Source organism: Stigmatopora argus, chromosome 20 (genome assembly GCF_051989625.1).
Source record: "Stigmatopora argus isolate UIUO_Sarg chromosome 20, RoL_Sarg_1.0, whole genome shotgun sequence".
NCBI classification, from domain to species: domain Eukaryota; kingdom Metazoa; phylum Chordata; class Actinopteri; order Syngnathiformes; family Syngnathidae; genus Stigmatopora; species Stigmatopora argus.
In genome coordinates this window covers 2,988,015-3,012,029 of record NC_135406.1, presented here as the reverse complement: position 1 = coordinate 3,012,029, position 24,015 = coordinate 2,988,015, and the positions used below count along the sequence as shown (strand labels likewise).

Here is a 24,015-nt window from a genome sequence, read left to right as displayed (position 1 = left end):
ATCCGTCTGCGGTTATTTATGCCCGTGGTTCGGTTGCTATATTTAAAAAAGACAAGACAAGAAGGTCAACGGCGGGCGGGCTAATGGCGGCCAAGTTTTTTAGCCTTTGGCCCAGTCAGAGTGTTTGAGATGCTGATTCACTTTTGCAGGATTCAAACCCAAGCGGCTCATTGATTTTTAAAGTGCTATTTTCTTCCAGACGTGATGATTTGCATTTTCTCCCCAATTAGCAAATGCGAGTAAAACCGCACTTCTTCCGAGTTTGCGCTTTTTGCAACGTTTGCTCGGCTCAACTGCGCCGCCCAAACGAGGTTGTCGTCCTCGGTTCGTCGGTAAAAAGAGTTTGGCCATTGGTTTTTCGCCCGGAAATTTGTCGTCCTCGGGCAAATTTAGTGGGGGAAGAGTTCATTTTAAAGGAGGGACTGGACGTGACTATTCACTCCGCTACCGTGACGGCCTCTGCGTGCGAGCGCTCCAATCTGAATAAATCATTGGTCTTTTGCAAACCGGTACTTTTTCATACACGTGCGCACGGCCGAGAACCCACGAGACGAGAAAGCCGTGACACGCCGCCGCCGTCACCGTCACCACGGGCTTCTTGAATTTGACGGCCAATCCATTTGGAGTGGCCCTCGCGCATAGGGTCTCCGTAGCGTAACGCGGGCGCTAATTCCTCACGGTGCTATTTTTAGAAGCCCACCACTCCTCATTGGGCATCCGGCGGGAGAGTCTCAAGTAGGAGCCGCCGCTCGACTAGAAACTGCGGTGGCAGGATGGCTTTTTAAGCTTTTTAATTGGAAACTTCCACTAGATTCTGGAACCGATCAGACGACGCCTCGCTCTAGGCCACCGTGGCTAATTCCCGCAGCTGACAAGGGCGAGCGGTGAAAGTCATCGCACACTTACCCACGAGCGTCATTTCAACCAGCGTCCCCAAGGATGGATACCTGAGGTCACGGCGACGGGTTCGAGCGCCGCCTTCTCGTCAATTGGCTCCAAGCGGCTCGGTCAGAGTTGATCCTGAAAAAAAAAAGATCCAGAAAGTACCATTGACCTTCGTTGTACTTCTTTCACTATCGCCGACTTGGAAAGAGTTAAAGACCCGCCGCCGGCTTTAATGATTTTGTGGCTATTTCGGGACGCCGGCAGCTCCTTTCGTCGCCTGGCAAATAGCACTTTTGTTTGAGCTCCCGCTGTGACCTTTGGCGCTAATTGATTTGCAGGGGGAGAAGCGCAACAGTCCCTCGTCCACGGAGACTAAAAGCGTGTTTCGAACGTCGGTCGGACAGAATAAAACGTCAACGTTCTACCACACAACAGTACGCTAGAACGAACGACGATGTCAGACCGGAACGATGAGCTACGGCAAAATATCGATGGATGTCCTAATGTATTAGAAGTGGGAGGACTGGCAGCGACTGCACGAATGGCAAAAAAATAAATGTGTTCTTACCAATTTATCACTCTTTGGCCGTGTACGAGCAAGCCATGCTAGCGACGGTAATGCGAGTTATGTCGAAATTTAGGATTACTTTGTCCGTGTTAGCCAAAGAGGCTTTATCGCTACAGGCAGCTGGAATCGGTGGCTTCCCCCCCCCTCCCAAAATAAAATAAAAATAAATAGTAACCATGAAACACTAGCGTATGCAGTCACAAGATATCAAAGGCAAGGATTGGGCTCTGATCCACACTGGCTTTCCGCTGATCCCAAATCATTCTCCTTTGTAGCCTTCAGAGATTTAGATGAAGACTTTTGGAGCTTTTAGATGTACTTCTCTTAGCCGCTACACCAAAGCGTTAAATCTATCTTGTTAGAGGAATGAAAATCAAGACTTAACAGTGCAAGGCTTCACAGGTGATTCGCTGCTCGCCGCCTACGGCACCCCCGCCACCATCCAATCCACCGAGGCTCCTTCTTGGGTCTATTCAAGGAAACAAATGTCAGACAGAAAGACTGGCAGTTGGCAAATACTGACTTGAAACTGATAAAGTTGAAAGCCGGTGTTAGCCGGTTTGACCTCTTTTCCCGGCTAAAGATGCGTTAGCCACGGGAAAGCGGGCGCTTCGGGACCTCCGGGCACTGACATTCTTTCGGAGGCGGCCAGTCTGGCTTCTCATCTGACGAAGATGCCGGCAGAGAACCAGCGTGAGGAAGGCGCCGAGGGATGCGACGCGGCATTTACGCCGGGCGGGACGCAAAGATAATGAGCTCCCACAGGATGGAGAAACACACGGGCAAAATGACAGAGGAGTCTTTGTTGGCGCTAGTTAGCTTTAGCTTGGCTCGCCAAATTCTGGGACAGGTGATCCGCGCTCTCAAAATAGATGGGGGTCCGATCATCCGCTTGTTTTCTTGCCTGGACTGTGAATTTGAAGGGAGTTTGTCGCTAGTCGACGTCTGATCCTTTTCCTTATCAGAAAATACATTTTACAATACATTTTATAATCAGAATTATTTATCACAATGTTTTTTTTTACAAGACTTTAACACTTGGATATCTTCTCCTGTTTGGCACACTAACCGAGTTTTTGGGAACCTACAGGGTTGAAATTTGAGATGATTGACAGCTAAATGCCAATCGTACTATATTGATGGAAATAACACTTTTGCAAAATCTTCTTTCTTGAGGTGCAATAGTAGGAACAACTAGAGGGCAGATGTCAGCCTATTCAATTTGACCTCTTGGGACCTTTGAGCTGACCTTTGACCCCCAAATTCCTTGACCTCTTCCCTTTTTTCGCTCAAAACATTCTGGAAATTTGGTGATCCCCGAGTTATCTTCAACACAAAACATAGCAGAAGGAATACATAGAGGACAGTCACTTTCCTGGCTGAGGTAGTGAAATAGTTTATAAGAGGGATACATTTTTGCGTGGCTTTCCTCCAGGTACTCCAGTTTCCTGCCACATTACAAAAAAACATGCACGGTAGGCTGATTGGACACTCTAAATTGCCCCTAGGGATGAGTGATTGGTTGTTTGTCTCCTTGTGCCCTGCGACTGGCCCGGAGACAGCTGGGATTGGCTCCAGCACCCCTCCGCAACCTCAATGAGGATAAAGCGGTTCAGAAAATGAGATCAATATTAATTTGCAGTACCCAACGGGCTGTCAGAATGCGGTTACCATGGTAACCGCGCACCATCCAGAGCATCACGACGTACTCTATTCCATCGCGTGGCCGGGATCTCGATATACGTACGGTTTCGCGAGGAGCCCCGAGGAGCGTCCAGGACTTTATTTTGAAGAACCAGCACAGTTCCGCTTTTATTTTGGACGGCCCGAGGTCTCTCCCGCCGTCTGCCAGTGCCAGAGAAGAGCAGAGCGGAGCGGAACGGATCAGATCGGAGCAGCGCTCGGTCGGCTCGCGGAGGCAGCGGGATGCGTCGGGGCGCACCTCGTTCAACGAGAGGCGCACGTCCTGCCGTCCCACCGCCACGCTGATGGGTGTCGGGGCGGCGCCACTGTCCACGCCGGGATCCCAGCCCAAGCGGCGACATGAAACGGATGAATGTGAGCGCCCAGATTGAGCCTGGACGACGACGACAAACGCCGCCGGACCGAGCGACTCCGGGAAAAGCGGCGGCGGTTCCCCCGCGCCCGTTCCCGGCGGAATAAGCACCCTCGGTGGTTATTCGGCTGAGCGAGCCGCCTCTGCGGGGTGTGCCCGCACGCTCCACGCTCGCCACTCCTGGCGTTTTTCGCTCTGCTCGGCTTCGAAATCCACGCGCACGTCCAAGGACGTGCACGCAGGCATTTACGCATGCACCGTAGCGCTAGTAGCTTCTTCATTTCCACACACTCGTCCCTTTCTTCGCACGCGATCCCGCCACTCAGCGGTTCGTCTCAACTTTGCCCGCCATTGACGGCGAGGGACGTCCGGTCCGTTTTGAACTAGGAGGGCCCCTCCCTCTCCAAAATTGGACCGGGTGTGTATCGCTCTCAATGCGCATTTGGGAATAGGAATTTCCAAACTACCACAACACGACGCTCTTGACTCCTGACTTTGACTCGACAGTTGAAGCGCTTCTGTTAGTTTTTGTCCTTTAAAAGGCGTGTCGTTGCTCAGCCACGTTGGAAGTCGAGCCCCATGTGGCCGTCGGGAGCGGGCGGCCGGCAGCCTTGCCCGCGGGAGTCGGCGCTGCGCAAAGCGGCCATCAGCGGCAACGTCCTGGCCCTGCCGCCGCACCACGTCCCCAGCGGCCGGAGCGTCCGCGTCTTCATATGTGCCAACCCCGACGGTAAGTCAACGCACCCCACACCAGCCAGATGCTCATTCACAGATTTTACTAAAGCGTTTTAACTAGTTTTTAAAGATCTTGGCCACTAGAATGCAGTGCCTGCTAGAATACAATGATCTAATACATTATAAAATCTAACAGTTAAAAAAACTGTTAAAATTTCATTGAAAATTAAAACTCCATTCAACCATATGCGAAAAAGTCATTTTTATTTTTACCATATTGCCCATTCGTAATCGCCTACATTATTCTGAGAATAGTCAAATTAATAGAAAATGTATTACATGTATCAGTATAGAAGCACACTATTTAAATGGCCCTTAGTTGACGTGGAGTACATTTATCATGAAACTAATATTAGAATTTAGGTTGGGAATGGAGGTCAGAGCTTGGAGAGTTAAGTCGAGCTGAGACGAACCGCCGCTCGCCACGTCACGGAGAGTGACCAATGACGTACGACGAGCAGTGTGCAAACAAAAACCCTTAAGACAAAGCACCGAGATTTCAAATCCAGGCGATGTAGAATTTCGCTCTCGACCTCCATTGGCGAGGATTGTTCCACGTCGTGGCTTCGGCGCCGGTTTGGGCAAAAGAGAGCGCCTCAACAGGCGAGCGGACTGTAGCGGATTGGCCCGGGGAGGGCGGGGGGGGTTGTCAGGTTGTCAGGCTAACCATGTAGGACTCTTGAGACGCGGGAACATCTGGCCTTCACGGACGGCTGCTCCAAGCCGCCTCGGGCATCCCGCGGGTCATCTGCTATCGATTTGCCAGCGCTTGCTGGCTTTGAGCGCGCATCGCTGCGGAGGACTGCGGAGCTCGGCGCCCCGGCCTTTCCTTTCGAGACGTGGCGGCCCCACGTCCAGTTGCCGATAGCCGTCCACGTGAAGACGTAAAAACAGACGTCTGTTTCATTTGAACAAATCTGTCCTGCGGCAAGTTGTCTTCACAATGAGTGAAGTTCTTCCGCTAGGTGGCAGTCCTAAAAATGTTAGCCAAGTTGGCCGGCCAGGTCGCTTGGCAAAGCGCCTTTTTGTCCCGGATTGAATTCCAAGCACACCCGTGCGTAAGGTGACGATAACTCACTCTCAGACAGTTTAATCTGAAAGCCTTCAAAGAGAAAGTGATGGAGATGTTTACGATTCCTCGCAGCGTTCTTACGATGGAACAAGATGCGCCACCGCCACCGCCACTTACTGCGCGCACTTCAATGTGACATTTTGCCGGCCGGCCGCGGGCAGATGCACGTCTGGACGGGGCCCCGAGCTTTGCTAAAAATAGACGGGTAAAAGATACGTCAGACTACATTTGCACGCCGGCGGGGCGGGGCAGGACGGGGGCGTTCCGTGCAGGTCTCCCCGTCGGTCGGCCGTGTTTTGGTTTGAACTGTCCATCCGTGCCCCCCTGGGGAAAGGGACTGGGCTTGTCCAAAGCGATTAGAGCAAGCATTCAGAAGGCTGGGAAAGTGGGACACCAGCACAAGGCGGTGGGTTTGGGGGGTTGGGGGACACTCACTGGAAGAATATTGGATTCAGCATTCCGATACGATGCCATTTCGATCAGGTGGCTATTCAAAATGAGATGAAAACTCTTTGGTTGAAGGCCCAATCCATTTTAAGGGAAACGAATGACCTTACCCTAAGGCAAATGTCCAGTAGGTCGGTGGTAGCGCGAAAACCAAAGAACTGAGATCTGTAAAATGCAATCTTGAACTGGAGTCGATCCCAAGTGAATCTGGGAGCGAGCCCGGCCGGGCTGGTCGCCAGGTCACACACAGACAATGAAGTGTTGTCGTCTCTGCTTATTTATTGATTTTGTCCCCAGACACAGAAGCGGAGAGGAACGCGCTGAAAGAACACGTTTACCCCAAACTACGGGACTTCTGCAGGGAGAATTACGGCATTGAATTCCAGGTTAGTGGCCACCATTTGCCGTCTGGCCCGTTTCGCACGCGACGCCATCGGAACCTTACGCTGGACCTGTGGCGACGCTGAGGCGGACAGAAGGCCGGCAGAGATAAGACGCCCGGCGACAAAGGCGGACTGACGTGAGGGAGGGCTTTTCCCTGTTGTCGTCGCCCTGTCTCTGTCTCGCTCTCTCTCTCCTTCTGGCCGTTGAGTGCATTTGCATTGCAAATGCGCATCGGCGTGCACGGAAAGATTACTATCAGTGTTTGTTGGACAAATCCAGGAGAGCCCTCGAGTCTGCCCGAGATTTGGGCTTCCGATAGCCTGACTTGCGCCCGTCTTCCACTCGCTTTCATTTTATGCTACGATTGTGATTCCGATAAGTAATATATGAATACAATTCAAATCCTGGACTTCACATTCTGGGGCAATTAAAGGGCCAGTCTTCCTCTGCCTTAATTACGATTCATTACATAAGCTTGAACTAGTTTTTAAAAAATGAATCCATTTTAATTGCGTGTCGAGTTCCAATCACGTAACGCAGCTTTTAAAGCAGACTGAAAATGCAACAATAATGATTGCTGGGCTGATGGCTACAGAAATCTGATACACACACACACACACACACGCACCCCTACATCTGGTATACTACACACACGGAGAGTACCTAAATTGAAATTCCTACAGATTTATACATTTTCATACATAGAGTATACACACATACATTGATATGTTTTAGATGCTTACCTGTAGTTGATATAACTTATATAGTACTTACACATATAAACACTATCTGTAGACACAAATGCCTTGTGTGTATGTATATATATAGAGAGAGAAAGTACACAGATTTACATGATACAAAAATACACAAAAGTACACAAATGATAAATGGTCTAGACCTGTATGGGCTTTGTCACGATATGCTACTGATGACGCAGCATTGGGAGCAACGTGAGGTTCTGTATCTTGCTCGAGGGTACTCGGGCAAGATCACCCGAGTGGGGAATCGAACCCACGGCCTCGGGGTGGGGGAATGACAACTCTGCCAACACCTCTATAAATAACTCTTGACGAACAGGACACTTATGGCTATGCGATGATTATAATGCAAAGCCTCTGGTTAATTTGCTACTTGTTTTTAATGAAGTCCCATCCCCGAAGAAAACATGGTCAGCGGATAAGGGTGCCGTAAATGCACACGCGTCATTCTGCGTGACACATTTTGGACGATGGGAGACGCACATTGCCAGAATTCCTAGCGTGCCTGACCTCCGCCATTTAGAATGCGGGGCCACGTGCCGTCTTGTGATTCAGCTCGCCGTCAAGATGCATGAGCGTGAAATGATTTACGCAGACGAGCGCTGGCGCTGCCTCCACCCCGCTCGCGATCATATAAACCCCCCCTACACCCGCCCGCGCCACGTGACAAGTTGGCGCCTCGGCGGAAACCGGTTTGCTAGAGCCGGATTGTGAATTCCTGCCGCATGCTAGCTAGCAGCAGGGGGTTCAATTTGCTTGCAGTCTTTTGCTTTCATTCCATATTGGCGTGCACGCTATTGGCCGTCCGCTGACACACGCAGGCCGGGCTGATGAAATCAGTCTTGGCGCTCCCTGCGCTCCTTTTCCTCCCAGAATCCTCTCTTGATCTGGCGGGAGGTGAAGTCCAATTGACATTCCGCTGTCATCTTGAATGAGTTTATCACTAATGTGCAATAGCGCTCTTGAAAAGTCAGTTAAAGGCCTGAAATGAGTCAATCAAGCACATTTGTTCGCGCCTACATCAATTGAATTAGAGGCTTAGCTCCGCCCATGGCGGCCAATATGTTGAACCATTGCGCTAGAAAAGGATGAATGAAAGCATTTCGAGCACCAGCCTTGAAGAGGTTGAGTGCCCGGACGATGTCTCCGCTACGATGTTATCGGTGAAGGGAAATTTGAATTTCTAGGTAGCGTCGCCCATTCCCAGGTTGGCAGGTTCCTTTTTTCTTCTTCTGAAGGAAAGGTTTTAAGAGCTTCCATGGTTCTCTCTTTCCTTCATGCCAATTTACCAATCTTCCTCTCCCACTTCCCCCTGTAACTACTATACGCTGGCTTACGTAAGAGCTGGAGCAGCTTCTGCTAAGCGGCTTTCTGACGCCCTTGGAAGGAGTTTGCCGGCAGCGGGTCAAACGCAGGAAGTCTTCTCGCCCCCTCGCTCCACATTTATTGAATGTTAGACTATTAAACTTGGGGATAATACCCGTGAAGCCCAAGAAGAAAGGGCATGAAATCGGGCGAGGGGCGAAAAATCAAAGTCAGTGGCAAAAAGAAATGTCGCCAGCTTCAAGATATCTGAAGCAGATGGAGACAACATGCAAGAAAATATAAAACTGCCCTCGTAGTATCAAATTCTAAGTGCATTGCGCCATCAATGGCAGCCATTGAGTTAACAATCTTTTTTTCAATGTGTTTTTTTGTTTGTTTTGGGTGAGCTCAGGTAGTGGACCTCTATTGGGGTGTGGACCCAGAGGAATGGGACAGCCCAGAGCTTCAGCGCCTCAGGATGAAGCTCCTGGAGGAATGTCTAAAGACATCGGCAGGACCGTGCTTTGTTGTGAGTATTCGTGAAGTCCTAACGTCCCTCACGGAAGCTGGGTATACTTGGGGGGAACCTTTTCAGGCACAGATTAGGACTAAAATTATTTCTTTTTCGTAAAAAGAGAGGGGAAAAAAATGAATGGAGAATAAAAGATATATATAGTACAACACACCTAGGTATAAGTAGACAAAGCACAAAAATGGAAAGCTAAAAATGACATGTACAAAAGAATCTAGCACAATTTCAGGTTGGGGAACTGGATGACAGGTAGAGTAATGAATGCTGAATTATTCAAATACGACGCATCTTTTTATGGAGGTTGAAAATGAAATGAGGAATGACGATAAGTAAAAAAATGCATTCGCCATGGCATGCTAATTTCCTTGTCGTCAATCGCAAATCTCGACACCCCGAAACATTGTCACACTGGAGACAACAGTTTTGTTTATTCAGATCAAAAACCTGATACTTGACTTCCCGCTGCTACGATCACGTACACAATCGATACATTTTTTTCCCCCCGACGGATCGTGTCTTTACAAGCCGCGTCCCGTGGACGAGGGGGTCTTTTGTCTAATCTGTCAATAAAGATGGTTTCCATGGTGATGGCAGGCAGGGGTTGGCATGGTGATGGGAAGCATGACAAATGATCCACAAGTCTTTTCTTCTATTTTCTCCTCAGTACTCCGTCGGTATCAAATTCCCTCGTGTAAAATAAATAAATAAATACCCTCACTAAACGCCTCAAGGACGCGTCTCAGCTTCGCTTCTTCCACTTCTACTTTTTCTCCCATCTGCCGGTGAAAGAGAATAGTTGGGGATAAAGTAACCTTGATTTTGTCCACCCCTCCCTTCCCCTCCATTATGTTACGTGTGATGTCAGGCTAAGTCGATGGCCCGGTCCGGGAACTTGGGCTATTCAGTGTCCTTCCTTTTCCTTCCGTCACCCTTCAGGGTCTGGTGGGAGAAAAGTACGGCAGCATCAGAGTGCCGGGGGACGTGGAATCGGCCGAGTTTGAGATGATCTTGGATGCGGCGGCGGAGGCCGGGCTGGACACCCACATCTTGGACGAGTGGTACTGCAGGGATGAAAACTCTGTGCCGCCCGCATACTACCTCAAACCCAAAGCCCAAATGCTCAAGAACTACCAGAACTCAGTGAGTGCACGTTTGGAGAAAGATCGTGAGATAGCAAATGCCTCACGATTGGAGTCAATGGGTGCCTGTCGCCCGACTTAGATGGAGTCCAGCAGCGCAGCCAAAACCAAGCACGACAAGGCCTGGAGGAAAGTGTCGGAGGAGATCAAGCGGATTTTCCGTACGGCGGTCCTACGGCTTCAAGAAAAGGGGACGATGCCGAGCGCTCAGGCCAAGAAGTTCCTTTGCTCTGGTCAGTCTCAGGTGCCATTTTTCCATAAACTGGTAGCCACTTCAAATAGATTGGAGGTCGACTAGTGATGAATTCATGACAATTGTGTCACCGTTCTAATTAGATAGCCATTGTGCTAGCAAAACTACAGATTATCCTTTCAAAATCCAGGGATGGAGAATAATCACTGGTGACGCTTTTCAGAGTATTGTCTGAAAAACCGCTAGCCGTAGAGTTGGGGGTGTTGGGCGCTACGCTCAAGTGACATCTTTCGTCTTCTGCGGGTCTCCGCCGACGTAATGTTCTCTTGTCTTTTCAGCCCTGGAAGACGAGTTGGACTTTGCCCTCGGGAAGCAAACCCCGGCCTTTCTCAGGAAATGCGTTTGCTACATTCGCAAGATTTCCAATTTCGATCGCTTCGCAAAACTCCCAGAGATGACCCGCTACATGGACACCGTGATGAGCAGCGACCGGGTCATGCGCAACCAGGAAGCCTACGAGCGCCTGCTGAAGGTGCGGGACGAGTTCATACCAACGGTGGTGGCTGCGTCCAACCTCCGCGTTTACTCCTCGGTCACTCACTGCGACATGAAGCTGGGCTACTCCCAGGAGGTAGAGAGCCACTACGTGGAGGGATTGTGTAAGCAGTTCTACGAAGACATGGTGGACATCATTCAGGCCACGGTCCAGCAGAACTTTGAAACGGAGACGGATCCCTTGTACGATGAGATCTTACAGCACCTCTCGCTGTGTAAAGCATACTCACAATTGCACGAGTACAAGAGCGAAACATTGGATTACGTGCAGGAGTATCTTCTGCCGTCCAAGGGGAGTCGGATGAGTCCGCTTGTAGTGCAGGGGGGCCCGTGTACGGGGAAGACATTGCTTCTGGCTGAAGCGGCCAAACAGGTGAGAGCCTCCGAGCATCTTTTCCACGGAACACGGGGTCTGAGTGAATCTTACACCGCTGTCTTTCAGGCCTACACGTGGCTGCAGAAGGAGGCCGGCCCCGAAACGGATCCCGTGGTCATTGTCCGTTTCATCGGCTCTACTCAGCCCTCGGCAGATTTGCGCACCCTTCTCCAGAGTGTCTGTGAACAGATCGCAATAAACTACCGCTGCTTGATTCACTTTTTGCCTAGCAAGATCCAGGAGATGAAGGAGCTCCTGATCAACCTCCTGGGAGAATCTTCCTTTCACAGACCCTTGGTCATCATCCTGGACGCCCTGGAGCAACTGTCGGAGGCAGACGAAGCTCGGAAGCTGTGGTGGCTCCCCGTCCAACTACCTCGGACGGTCCGTATCGTAGTGTCCACGCTGCCCAACAAGCACGGGATCCTGCAGAAGCTTCGGCGCGTCATCCACGACGAGTACTATTATGTGGAGTTGACGCAGAGGGACCGCAAGGTGTGCAGCCAGACGTTAAAGCAGCAGTTACTTGGGGTGAAGAGAAAGGTCACCTCGGGCCAACAAATCTACGTCAACGAGGCTCTAGCCAAGTGCACCTTGCCCATGTTCGTCAACCTCATCTACAGAGAGGTGGTGCACTGGAGGTCTCACAAAGATGTGGACGAGAAATCCTTGTGCTCCACGGTACACGAAAGCATCGAGCAGTTATTCTACTCCGTGGAGAACAAGTTGGGCCAGCGATTTGTCTTTAGAGCGTTAGGGTACATCACCATGGCAAAGGCGGGTTTAACAGAGGTTGAGCTGGAGGACATTCTTTCCCTTGACAACATTGTTCTTGGTGACGTCATAGTGGTATCTCACTTAAAAAATCCCTTGAGGATTTCCTGTGACTTGGTGGCGAGGCTCAAAGAGGAACTGGAGGGTTACCTAGTGGAACGGCAGGTGCGCAGCGTCACCCTGATGGTCTGGGCTAACAGACACCTGCACCTCATTGCCCAGAAGCTGTACCTGAGCAACGAAGAAGACGTCCATCAAATGCACAGTCTCCTGGCCGAATACTTTCTGGGTGCGTGGTCGGGCGGCAGAAAGAAAATCTTTACCTATGACAACAATCACTTTACCTCCCAAAATATATCGCACCACAAAAATCCCCATCACCCGCAGTCCCACGAAAAAACCTCTTCGGACAAGTACTCGTACGACAGGCAGACACCCGAGCAGCCTTGGGTTTTTCAGTGCAACCTTTTGGAGCCTGACATTTTCTTCGTCAATCACAGGAAGATGACGGAGCTGGTTTTCCACCTGACCAGGAGCGGCCGTACCGACGACCTCATGTTCGGGGTCATCATGAACTTCAGCTGGCTGTACACGATGATCAAGATCGGGCAGTTTGAAAAGGCTTTGAACGACATGGATGTGGCTTACAGCTACACGCAAGAAAAGGAGCTCAAGTTCCTCTCCGCGACCCTCCGTGGCATCAAGGTCAAAGTCTTAAAAAACCCGGCGTCGCTTTCCGCAGAGCTGCAGCAGAGGCTTTTGCCCGTCGTCACCTTCCTGCCCAAGCTTCGGCACCTTCTGCTGGAGTGCGACAAGGACGGTCCCAAGTACTGTTCCATCGTGCCGCTCCACTCTTCAATGGACGTGACTTACAGTCCGGAAAGACTTCCTTTGAGCTCCAGTTACATGCACATTGTGGAGATCTTGCCCACCCTGGCGCCAAACATCGTCCTCGTGGCTCTGGATGACGGGTCCGTCAGCACGTGGGACGTGGAGAGCAGGCAGCTGCTCCGGCAGATCGACACGGCCAGATCCGTTGTGCTGGGAATCAGGTTAACCGGCGACGAGAAGTATTTAGTTGTGGCCACGACTAAAAACACGCTCCTCATTTATGACAACCACAAATCCTGCCTTCTCTCGGAGGTTGAAATCAAGGGGTCCAAGCACGGCGGCATCAGCGGCGGCGTGGCCTTCATCAACGGCTTCACCTTGTCAACTCACCACGCTTTAGCGTGGCTCGAGGCCAGCAAAGAGGTCAACGTCATCGACTTGCTCTATGGCTGGCCTCTGTATCAGTTCCACTGCTGGTACGAGGTGACTTGCGTCCAGTGCTCGCCAGACGGCATGTACGCCTTCTGCGGGCAGTACCTCAACACCGCCACCATCTTTCACCTGGGCAACGGGGAGAAGCTGGCCACGGTCACTTCCGAGTTTTCCGGGGGGTTTGTCAAGTCCATCCTCGTCCTGGACACCATCAACCAAATGGTGATGATCGACAACGAGGGGAGCCTGTCCGTTTGGAACACCAAAGAAGTCACCAACCCACGTTTGATGGAGGACTACGACTGCAGAGGAGATGACAGCGAAGTGGTGAGCATCGAGCTGTCCGAAGACCAGCGCTCCATTCTGCTCTGCAAGGCCAGGAGTATCGAGGTCCTGGATACCAAAGTGTGGAAAATGGTGGAGAAGTTTAAAGCCAAACGAAGCGAACGCTTTGTCGCCGCCGTTCTTTCCAAGAATGGACAAAGCATCGTGGCCTCCATGGAAAACACCTCTTCCATCTTCGTGTGGCGGCGGGACAGCGGGCAATGCATGGCCAGTCTGATTGAGATTTCGGGGGCCATCGTCAAACTCATCAAGTCGGCCCACCATAACCTTCTCTTGTCTGTTGCCAGCAGCGGAGTGCTGTCGGTCTGGGACATTGACATCATCACCGCCATGTCCAATATTGACAAAACGGGCAAGAAGATCCAAACGTTGCAGCTGTCCGGCAGAGAGGATTACGTGTTCACCATGGATGGTTCGGAAGCCGTCCACAAGTGGAACTTTGGCACCGGATTCATCGAAGCGGTCTTCAAGCACGAGGGCGTGGTGGAGAACTGCGTGCTCACGTCCTCGGGGGATCTCATGGTGACTTCGGACGACAAGTGCAGTCAGTACATCTGGCAAACCGTCTCCGGGGAGAACATTTTTCGCATCAACGGACAGAGAATAGCCCAGCTCCTAATCACCCACAACGATCAATTTGTTGTTTCTCTCTGCGAGCAAAACGCCTCCAGAGTTTGGAGACTAGCGACGGGGCACAAAGTTTGCAACATCTTGGTCACGCTCCAGAACGCCCTGGTCACCACGGCCAACACGTTCCTCGTAGGCACCTCCAAGAACAAGCTGCTGGCCGTTAGCTTGTGGTCAGGCAGCGTCTCCAAGAAGTTTGTGTGCGACGACGGCGTGGCCATCGTCAACTTCAAACTCATTCCGGACTGCCCCGACTGCGTGGTCTTCATCACGTCCACGGAGACGGTCTTCATCTGGAGCGTGGCCGACGAGGCCGTTTGTAGGCGCGTCCAGTTGCCGGCCAACTTCCTCAAAAATCTGGAGGACTTTCAGATCTCGCCCAACGGCAAGCAAGGAATCGTGTCCAAAGGCGACGAGAATATCAACGTGTTGGATCTTCACAGCGGAAAGCTCAGGCTGGTCCACGCCGCCGGTATAATCTGGCGTCAGAAATTATCGCGGGACGGCCGCTACCTGGTATACGTCTGCTTCCGGAGCTGCGACGAGGATGACGAAGCCGGCGTGGTGTCCAACCTGATCGTCATGCGACTCGCCGACGGCAAGAGTATCGGGACGTGCTCCTTGTACAAGACCCCCACATTCCTGGCGCTCTCGCAGAGAGCTCTGAACATCATCGTCGGCTTCGAGGACGGCAGCATCGGAACGTACACCGTGGTGGACCGCGTGGACGCCGCCCTCAAGATCAAAATCGCCACGTCCAACAGCCGGCAGATCGTCAACAATGCTTCCCAGAAGATCCGTCCCAAGTGCGCCAATCATTCCTTCAAGACTGTCGCTGACTGCGTTTGGAGGGAATCGACCGAGGTTTTCTCCAGGGACAGTCCGATCAACGTGTCCGACTCCGGCGAAGGAGAGTCTACCACTCCGACGAAAAAATCGGAGCTGCTGCAGTGAACAAAGGCAGGGTGGAGACGCGTGACAAGGGGTCCCGTCTCTGGGGGGCTTGTACTGTAGTTGACTCTTGTTTACAGCCACGTGATTCAGCTGCAAATGTCAGGCGTCTGACTATCGTTCGCATCTAGTTGTACTCTTTTAGTTGTGCTTTCTCATTGGGACGCTAGGACTCAATAACGCAAGACGGAAACAAATTCTTCAATCTCCTACCAGTACGTGTCCTTTAGCGTTTGAAGAACAACTTGCGTGGATTTGTGACTGAAAATTGTCAAAGCCATTTCTATCGTTAACGTTTGCATTGTGTACATCACGGGCGTCAAACTCGCGGCTACGTCCTTTTGTAGTTCTTGACGAAATACTGAGTACTAGAAAATCGGAGAATATTGTTGGCCCCCCTCGTTTTTTTTAAAGCTATGAAAATAAATAAATACATTAACAATGTCAATGATCTCCCTGTTCAAATGGAATGGAAGTATATTGCCGCCAATGGCAGCCTGCAAGTTACAAAATGATTTGAAGTAAGAGTTTGACACCCTTGCTGTACCTAAAACGGTACCTTTATTTCCCGCGTTGCTTTCTTTTTTTTGCCGATATTTACAAAAACAAACGGACATTCTCGGTCTGGCTGCTGCAATTTGTGCAACACTTTAAAACGTTACGTTGTGCTTAATGCAATCAAAGTGAGTGCCTGGAATATCTAGACGTCCTTTACGTGCAGACTACAAGATTTACCACAATGCAGGGAATTTGTAAACACACAAATGGCAAGCCGACTTGCTATTAGTAGAAATTTCATGGAACGTGAGTGCCAATTCGCAGTTGCGTTCACGTGTCAACTGTGTGTTTTAAAGAGGAACGCCACAGTGTAGCATAGCACCATACACAGTCACGCCTTAATTAATGTACTTGCTTTGGGTCTAGTGGAATTCAAGTGTTGATATAGAAAAGGACAGACTAATTAGCCGTCCGTCGTGTCACTAAAACAATTTGGCCGTGTGCTTGTACTGTAGATTTTGCATTTTAGACACAAGGTGGAAGCACTTTAACGGTGGTTTGTGAGAACAGTGCAACAAAGCATTAACTCATTCATTGCCATTGACCGCGATGGAGATAAAATTAATTTTCATTGGGGCCGGCATTTAATGATCCCGTTCCAGTGCCGTTGCCGGCGACGGACAGCCAAAGATATCGGATGTCTGTCGTCGTCAATGGCAGCTGAGGTTCATCGATTAAAGTTAAAGCTAACAGTAGCAAAGTTTGTTGGTGCGTGGTCCCTTAAATTGTTTATGTTATGTTTTAATTTGCACCGATTAGATTATATATCGAGATGAACCACCCTTCTTCAGATGTTTGTATTTCGATCAGGATTTGAATCCCCAAAAATTTAAAGCGCCACATGATTGGAAATAGTGTATCATCGGCAATGGCTTTGAAAGAGTTAACAAGGTAGCATCATTAAGCTTTAAAATGTTTCCTTTGAGGATATTCAAAAAATATTACCATAATATACGTATTTACCAAAGTGGTGGTTGGATTTATTTTGTTTAACGAGGCTCGTAATGTAATTATATTGTTGCCAAATTGTTTTAGTGTTGAACTGTGATTTTGTTTATGAATAAGAAAGTGTGTGTTTAAAGTAGAGAAGAAAAAAATAAGTCCTCATATATTGGAATGCCAATTTAAGCGTATATTTGAATGTGGCCCTAAAGACGCCAGTAAATTGTATTAATTGTATGTTAAAGAAACTTGAATGAATTTTAATAACTTTTAGGTTTGCAACTTAGAGTTGACATACTGGTGATGAATGTTTCTATGGTATTTCTTTGTATTGTCAGGATTGATTACCTGTTTAGAGATTTATATTTTCATAAATGTTGTACTTTGTTACGGGTTGTTAACTGGAACTCAAGCAGAAAAAAAAGTATGTCCGAAGCAATATAAAACTAGTGTGTATGCATTGTTTGTATGAAACATTTCAAAGAAATAAAATGGCTCCTCGCGGTTGCTACATCTGGATGACTTTGGATGAATAAACTCTCATCTCAGAAACTTGCACGATCTTAAACTCACAGCTCACCCTGTCAAAATGTTTTAGACATCCAAGTTAATTTATCAAAAACAATTCTTTCTAAAAAAAGGGACGTCTGGTGCCTACATGACCATGAATGTGGACGCTAGTTCTTCACGTTCTAAACAATTGCGGTTCACTTATACTACTCGTGCATTAATTACCCACGCTGATACATGCCCATAAACCTGCCTACGCCGGCTCTATATTTACACGGCTTGTAAAAGCATGCGATGGGCCGCTAATTGCACGTCTCCGTTTGACGACAAACAGGGGACAAGCGTGGCCGATCCTTGCCCGCCGCCGGCTGACGTTGTCGTTAGAATTAAGGTGATGCGTGCGGTTCGCTCGCTGACAAATCCAGAACGACGGGCCAATGAAACGCCTCGGGGCTCCGAGCTGCCGTTTTAATTTCCCTGCGGTGTCGCCGGGAGCCCATCTGCGTGAGCGCACTGGTCTCCACGGCAACGCGGGATCCACCGGCTCGGCCACGCCCTTCGTTCGCACGGCGGTGAGATCACGTCTGTGGGGGCTTTGTTTTCCCAACTACGGTGCGAAAGCACCTCCGACGGTGCTGGGATCAGAAATAGCCTTGTCATTGTCGCAAGGTATTTACTCTGTCAGCTCGGAGCCTTCTTTTGTCCGTGCCATGTAGCAACGGGGAAGCCTCGGACTCACTGGTTCATTCGCTCCACAAAACAAGACCCCCGAAAGCCCCCCCACCCCACCCAGCAGCCCCTGGCCATCACAGATAAAGCCGTCAAAGACTACACAGGTTAACCTTAGGTAGCTCCAATCGCTAATGGAAAATAACCCATCAAAACTGCAGGAAATTGAGACATATGGAATTTAAAAATTGAAAAACTGGACCCTAAAACATGAACTTACCGTGGTTCTTGTCTAATGTCGCTAAAAAATTAACTTACCGTGGTTCTTGTCTAATGTCTAATGTCGCTAAAACATGAACTTACCGTGGTTCTTGTCCAATGTCGCTAAAACATGAACTTACCGTGGTTCTTGTCTAATGTCGCTGCTTTTTAAATATATGGTGTACAATAGAAACGTAATAAGCCACGACGCAAACCCAAGTTGTAACATTAAAACACAGTTCATGAAAAAATGATGGTGGTGAACACACAACAGAATGAGACATTTAACCTGTATGGTTTTTATTTTACACAGAATTCAATTTTTTTTGCAAAACACCCTTCTACAACTGTTTGCCTTTGACACCGATAGACGTCCACTCCGTTTGAACTGGGAAGAGCAAGCAACTAGCTCTCTCAGTTCAAATTGACTGGCCGTCTAACTCCACCAATGGCAGCAAATGAGTTCATTCATCAAATAAAATTAAAACCATTTTAACCATAGTAAAACGATTGATCTAACTACTCAAATTCAGCATAGTGCGGTGTAATACATCAAAGTTATAAGTGGTTTATGCAAACACTTCATTTCCAAAGTAACTGTGGTTCATCTCTCATTTGTGGGCATACAAATTAGTATTAGCTTTTCTTTTTTGGCTTTATTTTCAAACAACTAATTAATAGCACATGGTGATATTTAAAATAGCCCATACAATTATTTTCTTTTGTCCAAAGCCAGATAGAACCTTGTTAAAGTTTCTCAAGCTATGACATACTTAATCAATGCAAAACACAGATGCAGCTTTAGATAACTTTGAGAACATTCTCCTCATGTATGATTTTCTTTAAAACATAAACGTTATTAAAGGTGAGTCCTACCTTAAACCATCTGTCACGTCATTCAGGTGGTCCTCCTTTCCCAAAACGTTTTGTCACGTCATTCAGGTGGCCCTTTTTTCCCCAAAACGTTTCATATCTGTAAATAGTCACTCATTAGCTGTGCCATTGTCATGGTTGAAATTGTTATAATAACCTTACCATACTAAATTTGTGTAGTAACATTAAAAGGAGTTTCAACAGTAGTAAGGTTATTCATCTATCTACTTAAATTCAGTATACTACCGAGTAACTATAATCAACGTTATAAGTGGTTTACGTAAAAAGAGTGTTCATTTTAAAAGCAACTCTGTTCATGTTTCCCTCCTGGGCAGAAATATAGTAATAGATTTTATTCTTCAGCATTATTTTCAATCAAATAATTATAAATATGGACGTATTGGAAAATGAATTCTTTATAAATGTTATACAAAATGGCGCACGGGGATTTAAAACGGACCATACCATTATTTTCCTTCGTCCAAAGCGAGATACAACTGTAGACGTGCACCACCTCGTTAAAGTTTTTCAAACAATGAAATACTACATGAAATTTAGATAACTTTAAAAACATTTCATTCATCTAAACTTTTCATTCAAACGTAAAAGTTATTCAAAGTGAGGTCCTACCTTTTAGCAATGTGTCGCTGGATTCCATGCGGCCCTCCTTGCCCAAAAACGTCTCGTATCTATAAAAGTCACCACAAAAAGTTATTTTCTCGGCTAAACTGGCAGTTTTATAATTATAATCATTAGCAGCGTCATTTTAATCGTCGAATATGTATCAAAAACTTACCGAATCCTTGTCAAATACAAGAAACATTGTGTCGTCTGGGTCAAGGTGCATTCAATTAATTTTCCCACACTTTTTTCCGGTAAGACGCTAGCGCCACGCTGATTGGCTACTGGACACCCGCTGCCTTAAAGCTACAGTGCATACATAACGCGAATAAACCACGGTTATTATCTTTATTATTTAGGATTTCTCTATACGTTTATAATACGCACAGCAATTCTGACAGCGTTTCTCTTTTCATTTTGAGTTCCAACGAGGATGACAAGCTATCTCGTCTTATATTTAAGCCCAATTGAGCAGATTTGGACCTAAATTTCGGCCCATTTGTGTCCAAAAATGTGAATGAGATAAGTGAAGAAATTGGATAAGATAAGATCAGTTTTCTTTGGAGACAACCCTAGCCGAATGCGTCTGTAAACAGTGGGAACCGGTTTTTCACTTGTCTTCGGGCATGTTATTTGTCAATGATGTCACTGTCAGGCTGCGAAAAAGACGAACATGTTGTCACATTCTTTGTCACGGGCCAATTTCTAGTGATGGTCGATTATCTAACAAATTGGCAGTTATTTCGATAGTCGATTCATCTTTCAGCGACACTGATGACCTAAAAAAAGTGTGAATACTCGTTTTCACATCATAGATAGCTAATATTTATATATTTTCGAATACAGAGCCAATATCTGAGCCAATGCTTTTAAGGGAAAACAGTAAAAATGCTATTTTTCAATGTTTAATTCTTTTTTTAAATTATTTTTCTTGAAGGAACAGTCAATACTATACTCAAACCTAATTTTGACTATGGAAAGTTGACATAGTTACGCTGTTACATGACAATATGACGTAAATCCGGTGCAGGATTATGACATTTTAAATGATTTCTTAACTCAGCACTTTTTTTAAAATCACTTTACTTCTGGTGTCTCCTCGTTCAATTTTGAGTTCATCCCGTTTTCAATCGTTTGTTTGCTTAGTGGGTTTGGCCGTTTTATTTTGTTAACAGGAAACGCGCGGGCATCCCTAAAGTCTAACTTGACAGTCATCTGCTCGACTCGTGAGTCTTCACAATCATCCGCAGTCTGGAGTCCGGATTGGAGATATGGGACAGAAGATCCTGCGATCTTGGGGCGACCCCGACTACTTCAGCCAAGAAACTGAGGTCCCCTTCCTTCAAAGTTGAGATGTTTTTAAAAGAAACCCAAGGAGCGCCAAGAAACTAAATGATAAGCGGTTTTGGGATACCTAGGGTAAAGTGCCACACCTCGTAGCGCACCAGGTAAGTCCAACTCTAAAGCCTAAAACTAGTGTATTATCAAACTAATATTATTGTGTGTGGGCTTTTTCTTTCCAAAAACGTGTCCACTGACGATCAAAATGTGTAAATGAATTCATCACATATAGAAAGAATGCACCACTACATTTTTTTTTAATGTTAATACACCTGTTGCAGAAATGAACTGATTTTTTTCTTCAGTTTTTCTCTATTCTGTGCTTTTTTTTACATTCATCCAACTACTCCAAGAACAAGCACCTTCAATAATATTGCCATGACATTGGTATTACATCTGCCATGAGTTAGTTAATAAGTGAAGGGATCTCGTCATTGATGGATTGGGGGGGAAGGGGGTTGTTCATTACCTGGCAAGTGCAGCCTTGAGCTCTATTTGCACATGTAACACATGTCAACATTCCAACCTGAAAGATGGCGGACCTCGTTTGACTCAACGCCGCCTTTTTTTTGACCAAACGGACTGGAAGCCTAAAGTGTTTGCTCATGGCGGGTGAGGGACACACAACGGTAAATCATTCAAAATAAACATTTATGTCATTCTATAGACGTAAATCAACAGCATTAAAAAAGCAAAAACTGATGAATGGCCAATGATCTAGTCAAATTCGCCCCCAAATAGATTTTATTTTGAAAAATAACGAGTCTACGACTGGTAATATAGAAAACAGAGTGGAGCAAAGTATTTTATAGCAAGTCCTCGAGCGAAAATGCAGGCTTGGTTTCGTAATAACAGTTATTAAATGGCGTGTACTTTTTTCCCAGTACACTCAGAGCTGGGGGGGTCAAGGCCTGTGGGAGTAAAGAAAACGGCGCCTCTGTTTGCGCGAGTTGCCATCCACAAGCTAATCGAGCTGTTTTCATCACGCTGCGGGCGTCCATTTGTGAAGACAACATTATTTTATTTAAAAACATTGGCGCTTCCCACATGATGGATGTCATGTGACCATTGCACTTTCTTTATTCAATGCAATAGCTTAGTGTCCACACTTAATGCTAACCCATGGCAGGAATGGCCATCCGTCATTATAACATTTCCAATAAACATAACGGGTGCGTCTGTTATTGACACGTCGGTCCCACGATTGAAGGTCTGTCAGTCACTGGTCAAAGTTGCACCTGGAACGGTTGGTTATCTGTGAGGGGACGACAAAGTGAGACGGAGGTCAGACCAGTTTGCCCACTTTTCCAAGGCCACACCCACAGCAATACCGTCACCCCCGAGGCTGGCAAATGACATTTTAGCATCTGCTGGCCGCTCCGTGTTTGTTTACTACAGAGCAACAGGTTTTGCCTTGCAAAGAAATCCACAGCGCGGCGCTCCACTTCAAACGCTTTTAGTTTCAATGTTGTAAACGCTAACCTGCCGAGGTCATCGTGGTTAGCCAGACTACTACGGATAGATAAATGCATGCTTAACCTATCATTTAGATGTCCTAGTAAATGAGCTAGCGCTAAATTCTTCCCACATCGGACACTTTCACATGATCCAATCGTTTGTGGATGTCGTACATTTACATTTAACCGCGTTCCCTTCACCGTGCAGATTGACCGACGTCGGTTCCTCCGCGGCGCCGTCTCTCCGCTGGCCAAATGGGGTGTCGGTGTTGCCGGATGGTGAAAAGGTGAGAAGACTCACTTATTTTTATCCCCCGTCAGTGTGAAAAAGCGGCGTCTGTTCCAAAGCCACGCCTCCGCCGCCGAGAAAGGGACACGCTGGGCGCCGGGCCGCGTAACCACTTCTGTTTTTTCCCCAGCTACATCTCCGAGGAGGACGACGTTGGGAAAAGGGACTCGGTCTACCGGACCCACGAGCTGGCCGGCGGGGTCCTCGGGGGACGCTCGCCGAAGGAGGAGAAGGAGGGCTTCCGCAACCTGGCTTACAGCATCTCCGGCGACAGTAGCCTCAGCCTCGGCCCGGAGTCGGACCGCCACCGGCCCAACCGCGGGCCGTCCGTGCACCGGCGGGCCAGCGCGCCCCCGGCGGAGGACGGAATCTACGTCATCCGGGCGGACCCCCTGGGGCCGCGGTGGGTGGTGCGGGACGGGCGGCTGGGCCGTGTGCCCACCTACCCGGCCTCGGAGGCCCGCGGCGACCCGAGGCCGCGGGCCGCGGCCGACGACGTGTCGGCGGACGAAGGCGTGGGGGGCACGCCCGAGTTCCGCAGCGGGGACGAGGAGAGCGTCTCGTCGTCGTCGGCGGACGCCGGGACCGGCACCGGCAGCTCGTGGTCGGCCGACACCGGAGACGAGCGCGGCTCCGAGGCGGCCGACGCGTCCACCGTGGAGAGCGGCATCGGCGTCACCAAGAGCGAGGACGAGGACGAAGGACCGTTCAAGGAAGCGGCGAGCGTCACGGAATCCATGGTGGCCGAGGCCCTGGCCGCCTTGGAGGCCGCCACGGCCGGGGAGGAGGAGGATGAATGACCCGGGGACGGACCGGGGCGTCACGGACTCAGGCCGTAGAGGGGGAGGAATGACCCGCTTGGGTCTGTTTACAAAGACTCGGGGACACGCCCAAGTAAGTCCTCCTAAAATACACTGTCGTAGTCGTGTACTCGTTCGTGATGGATGTCACAATAGTTACAAGTGCCTTAATATCATGGCTGTCTTATCACATATGATGCTCTCAACTATAAAATATTACCATTGTCGCTTGAAATGTAGTTTTGTGTCCGCTAAATTTGCACGCACGCCAATATTACCTACCGTCGATCCCAGTGGCGGTGCGTGCATTTTCTCGTAGCGCCTTCAACGGGTAAAATCCACTTCCTAGCAGCATTTAATGATTAAATACAAACACTGGAGCTTTTCAGATATCAGAACCGGGCCCACAATTAAAATATTATTTAGGAATATAGCCATATTTTACTCCCCAAAAATCATTCTTAACTGTTCACAATATCCATCCTCCTTTCTTTCTTCCTTCTTTTCTATCGCCATCAAAGCTAATGCTGAAAGTCGAGCCTATCCTGTCGTATTTCTGCCATAGTCCTGTCGATGGCTCTGTGTACGCCTGCCCGACGTGTTTGTTTTTCTCCAGGCTTCGTTGTCGTTAATGATGTTACCCTTAATTGCGGCACACGCGCGTCTCGGAGGAGCGCCAAAGGGGGAGGAAATAAGCCTCCCTCAACGGTCCACTCGCTCGGGTAAATT

At 48.4% G+C, this 24,015-nt stretch overlaps 2 protein-coding genes and 1 long non-coding RNA gene across 3 annotated transcripts; 2 read left to right on the top strand and 1 right to left on the bottom strand.

Moving 5' to 3' along the window:
- Positions 1 to 1,005: 1,005 nt before the first annotated feature.
- LOC144066192 (uncharacterized) lies at positions 1,006 to 19,687 on the bottom strand. The gene is made up of 5 exons (XR_013297398.1): positions 19,575 to 19,687; positions 19,409 to 19,467; positions 18,782 to 18,878; positions 1,839 to 1,922; positions 1,006 to 1,020 (listed from the first exon to the last, which is right to left on the bottom strand). It is a non-coding gene; the product is annotated as an uncharacterized LOC144066192 (long non-coding RNA).
- nwd2 (NACHT and WD repeat domain containing 2) lies at positions 3,233 to 16,976 on the top strand. The gene is made up of 8 exons (XM_077589557.1): positions 3,233 to 3,511; positions 4,068 to 4,239; positions 6,061 to 6,149; positions 8,623 to 8,739; positions 9,679 to 9,882; positions 9,964 to 10,114; positions 10,413 to 11,002; positions 11,072 to 16,976. Exons 1-8 carry the CDS (start codon positions 3,497 to 3,499, stop codon positions 14,966 to 14,968), a joined length of 5,235 nt encoding a protein of 1,744 aa, XP_077445683.1. The 5' UTR covers positions 3,233 to 3,496; the 3' UTR covers positions 14,969 to 16,976.
- A 917-nt stretch (positions 19,688 to 20,604) lies between the features above and the next one.
- On the top strand, positions 20,605 to 23,521 carry LOC144065781 (uncharacterized). Its single transcript, XM_077588896.1, has 3 exons — positions 20,605 to 20,847; positions 22,406 to 22,484; positions 22,617 to 23,521. The coding sequence occupies exons 2-3, from the start codon at positions 22,453 to 22,455 to the stop codon at positions 23,284 to 23,286; spliced, it is 702 nt and encodes a 233-aa protein (XP_077445022.1). The 5' UTR covers positions 20,605 to 20,847; positions 22,406 to 22,452; the 3' UTR covers positions 23,287 to 23,521.
- The last annotated feature ends 494 nt before the right edge of the window (positions 23,522 to 24,015 follow it).

Coding starts and splice junctions, on each gene's coding strand:
- nwd2 (XM_077589557.1), top strand. Junction 8,740..9,678: donor CGGCAGGACCGTGCTTTGTT/GTGAGTATTCGT, acceptor GTCACCCTTCAG/GGTCTGGTGGGAGAAAAGTA. Junction 9,883..9,963: donor TCAAGAACTACCAGAACTCA/GTGAGTGCACGT, acceptor CGCCCGACTTAG/ATGGAGTCCAGCAGCGCAGC.
- LOC144065781 (XM_077588896.1), top strand. CDS start 22,453: ATGGGGTGTCGGTGTTGCCGGATGGTGAAAAG. Junction 22,485..22,616: donor TGTTGCCGGATGGTGAAAAG/GTGAGAAGACTC, acceptor TTTTTTCCCCAG/CTACATCTCCGAGGAGGACG.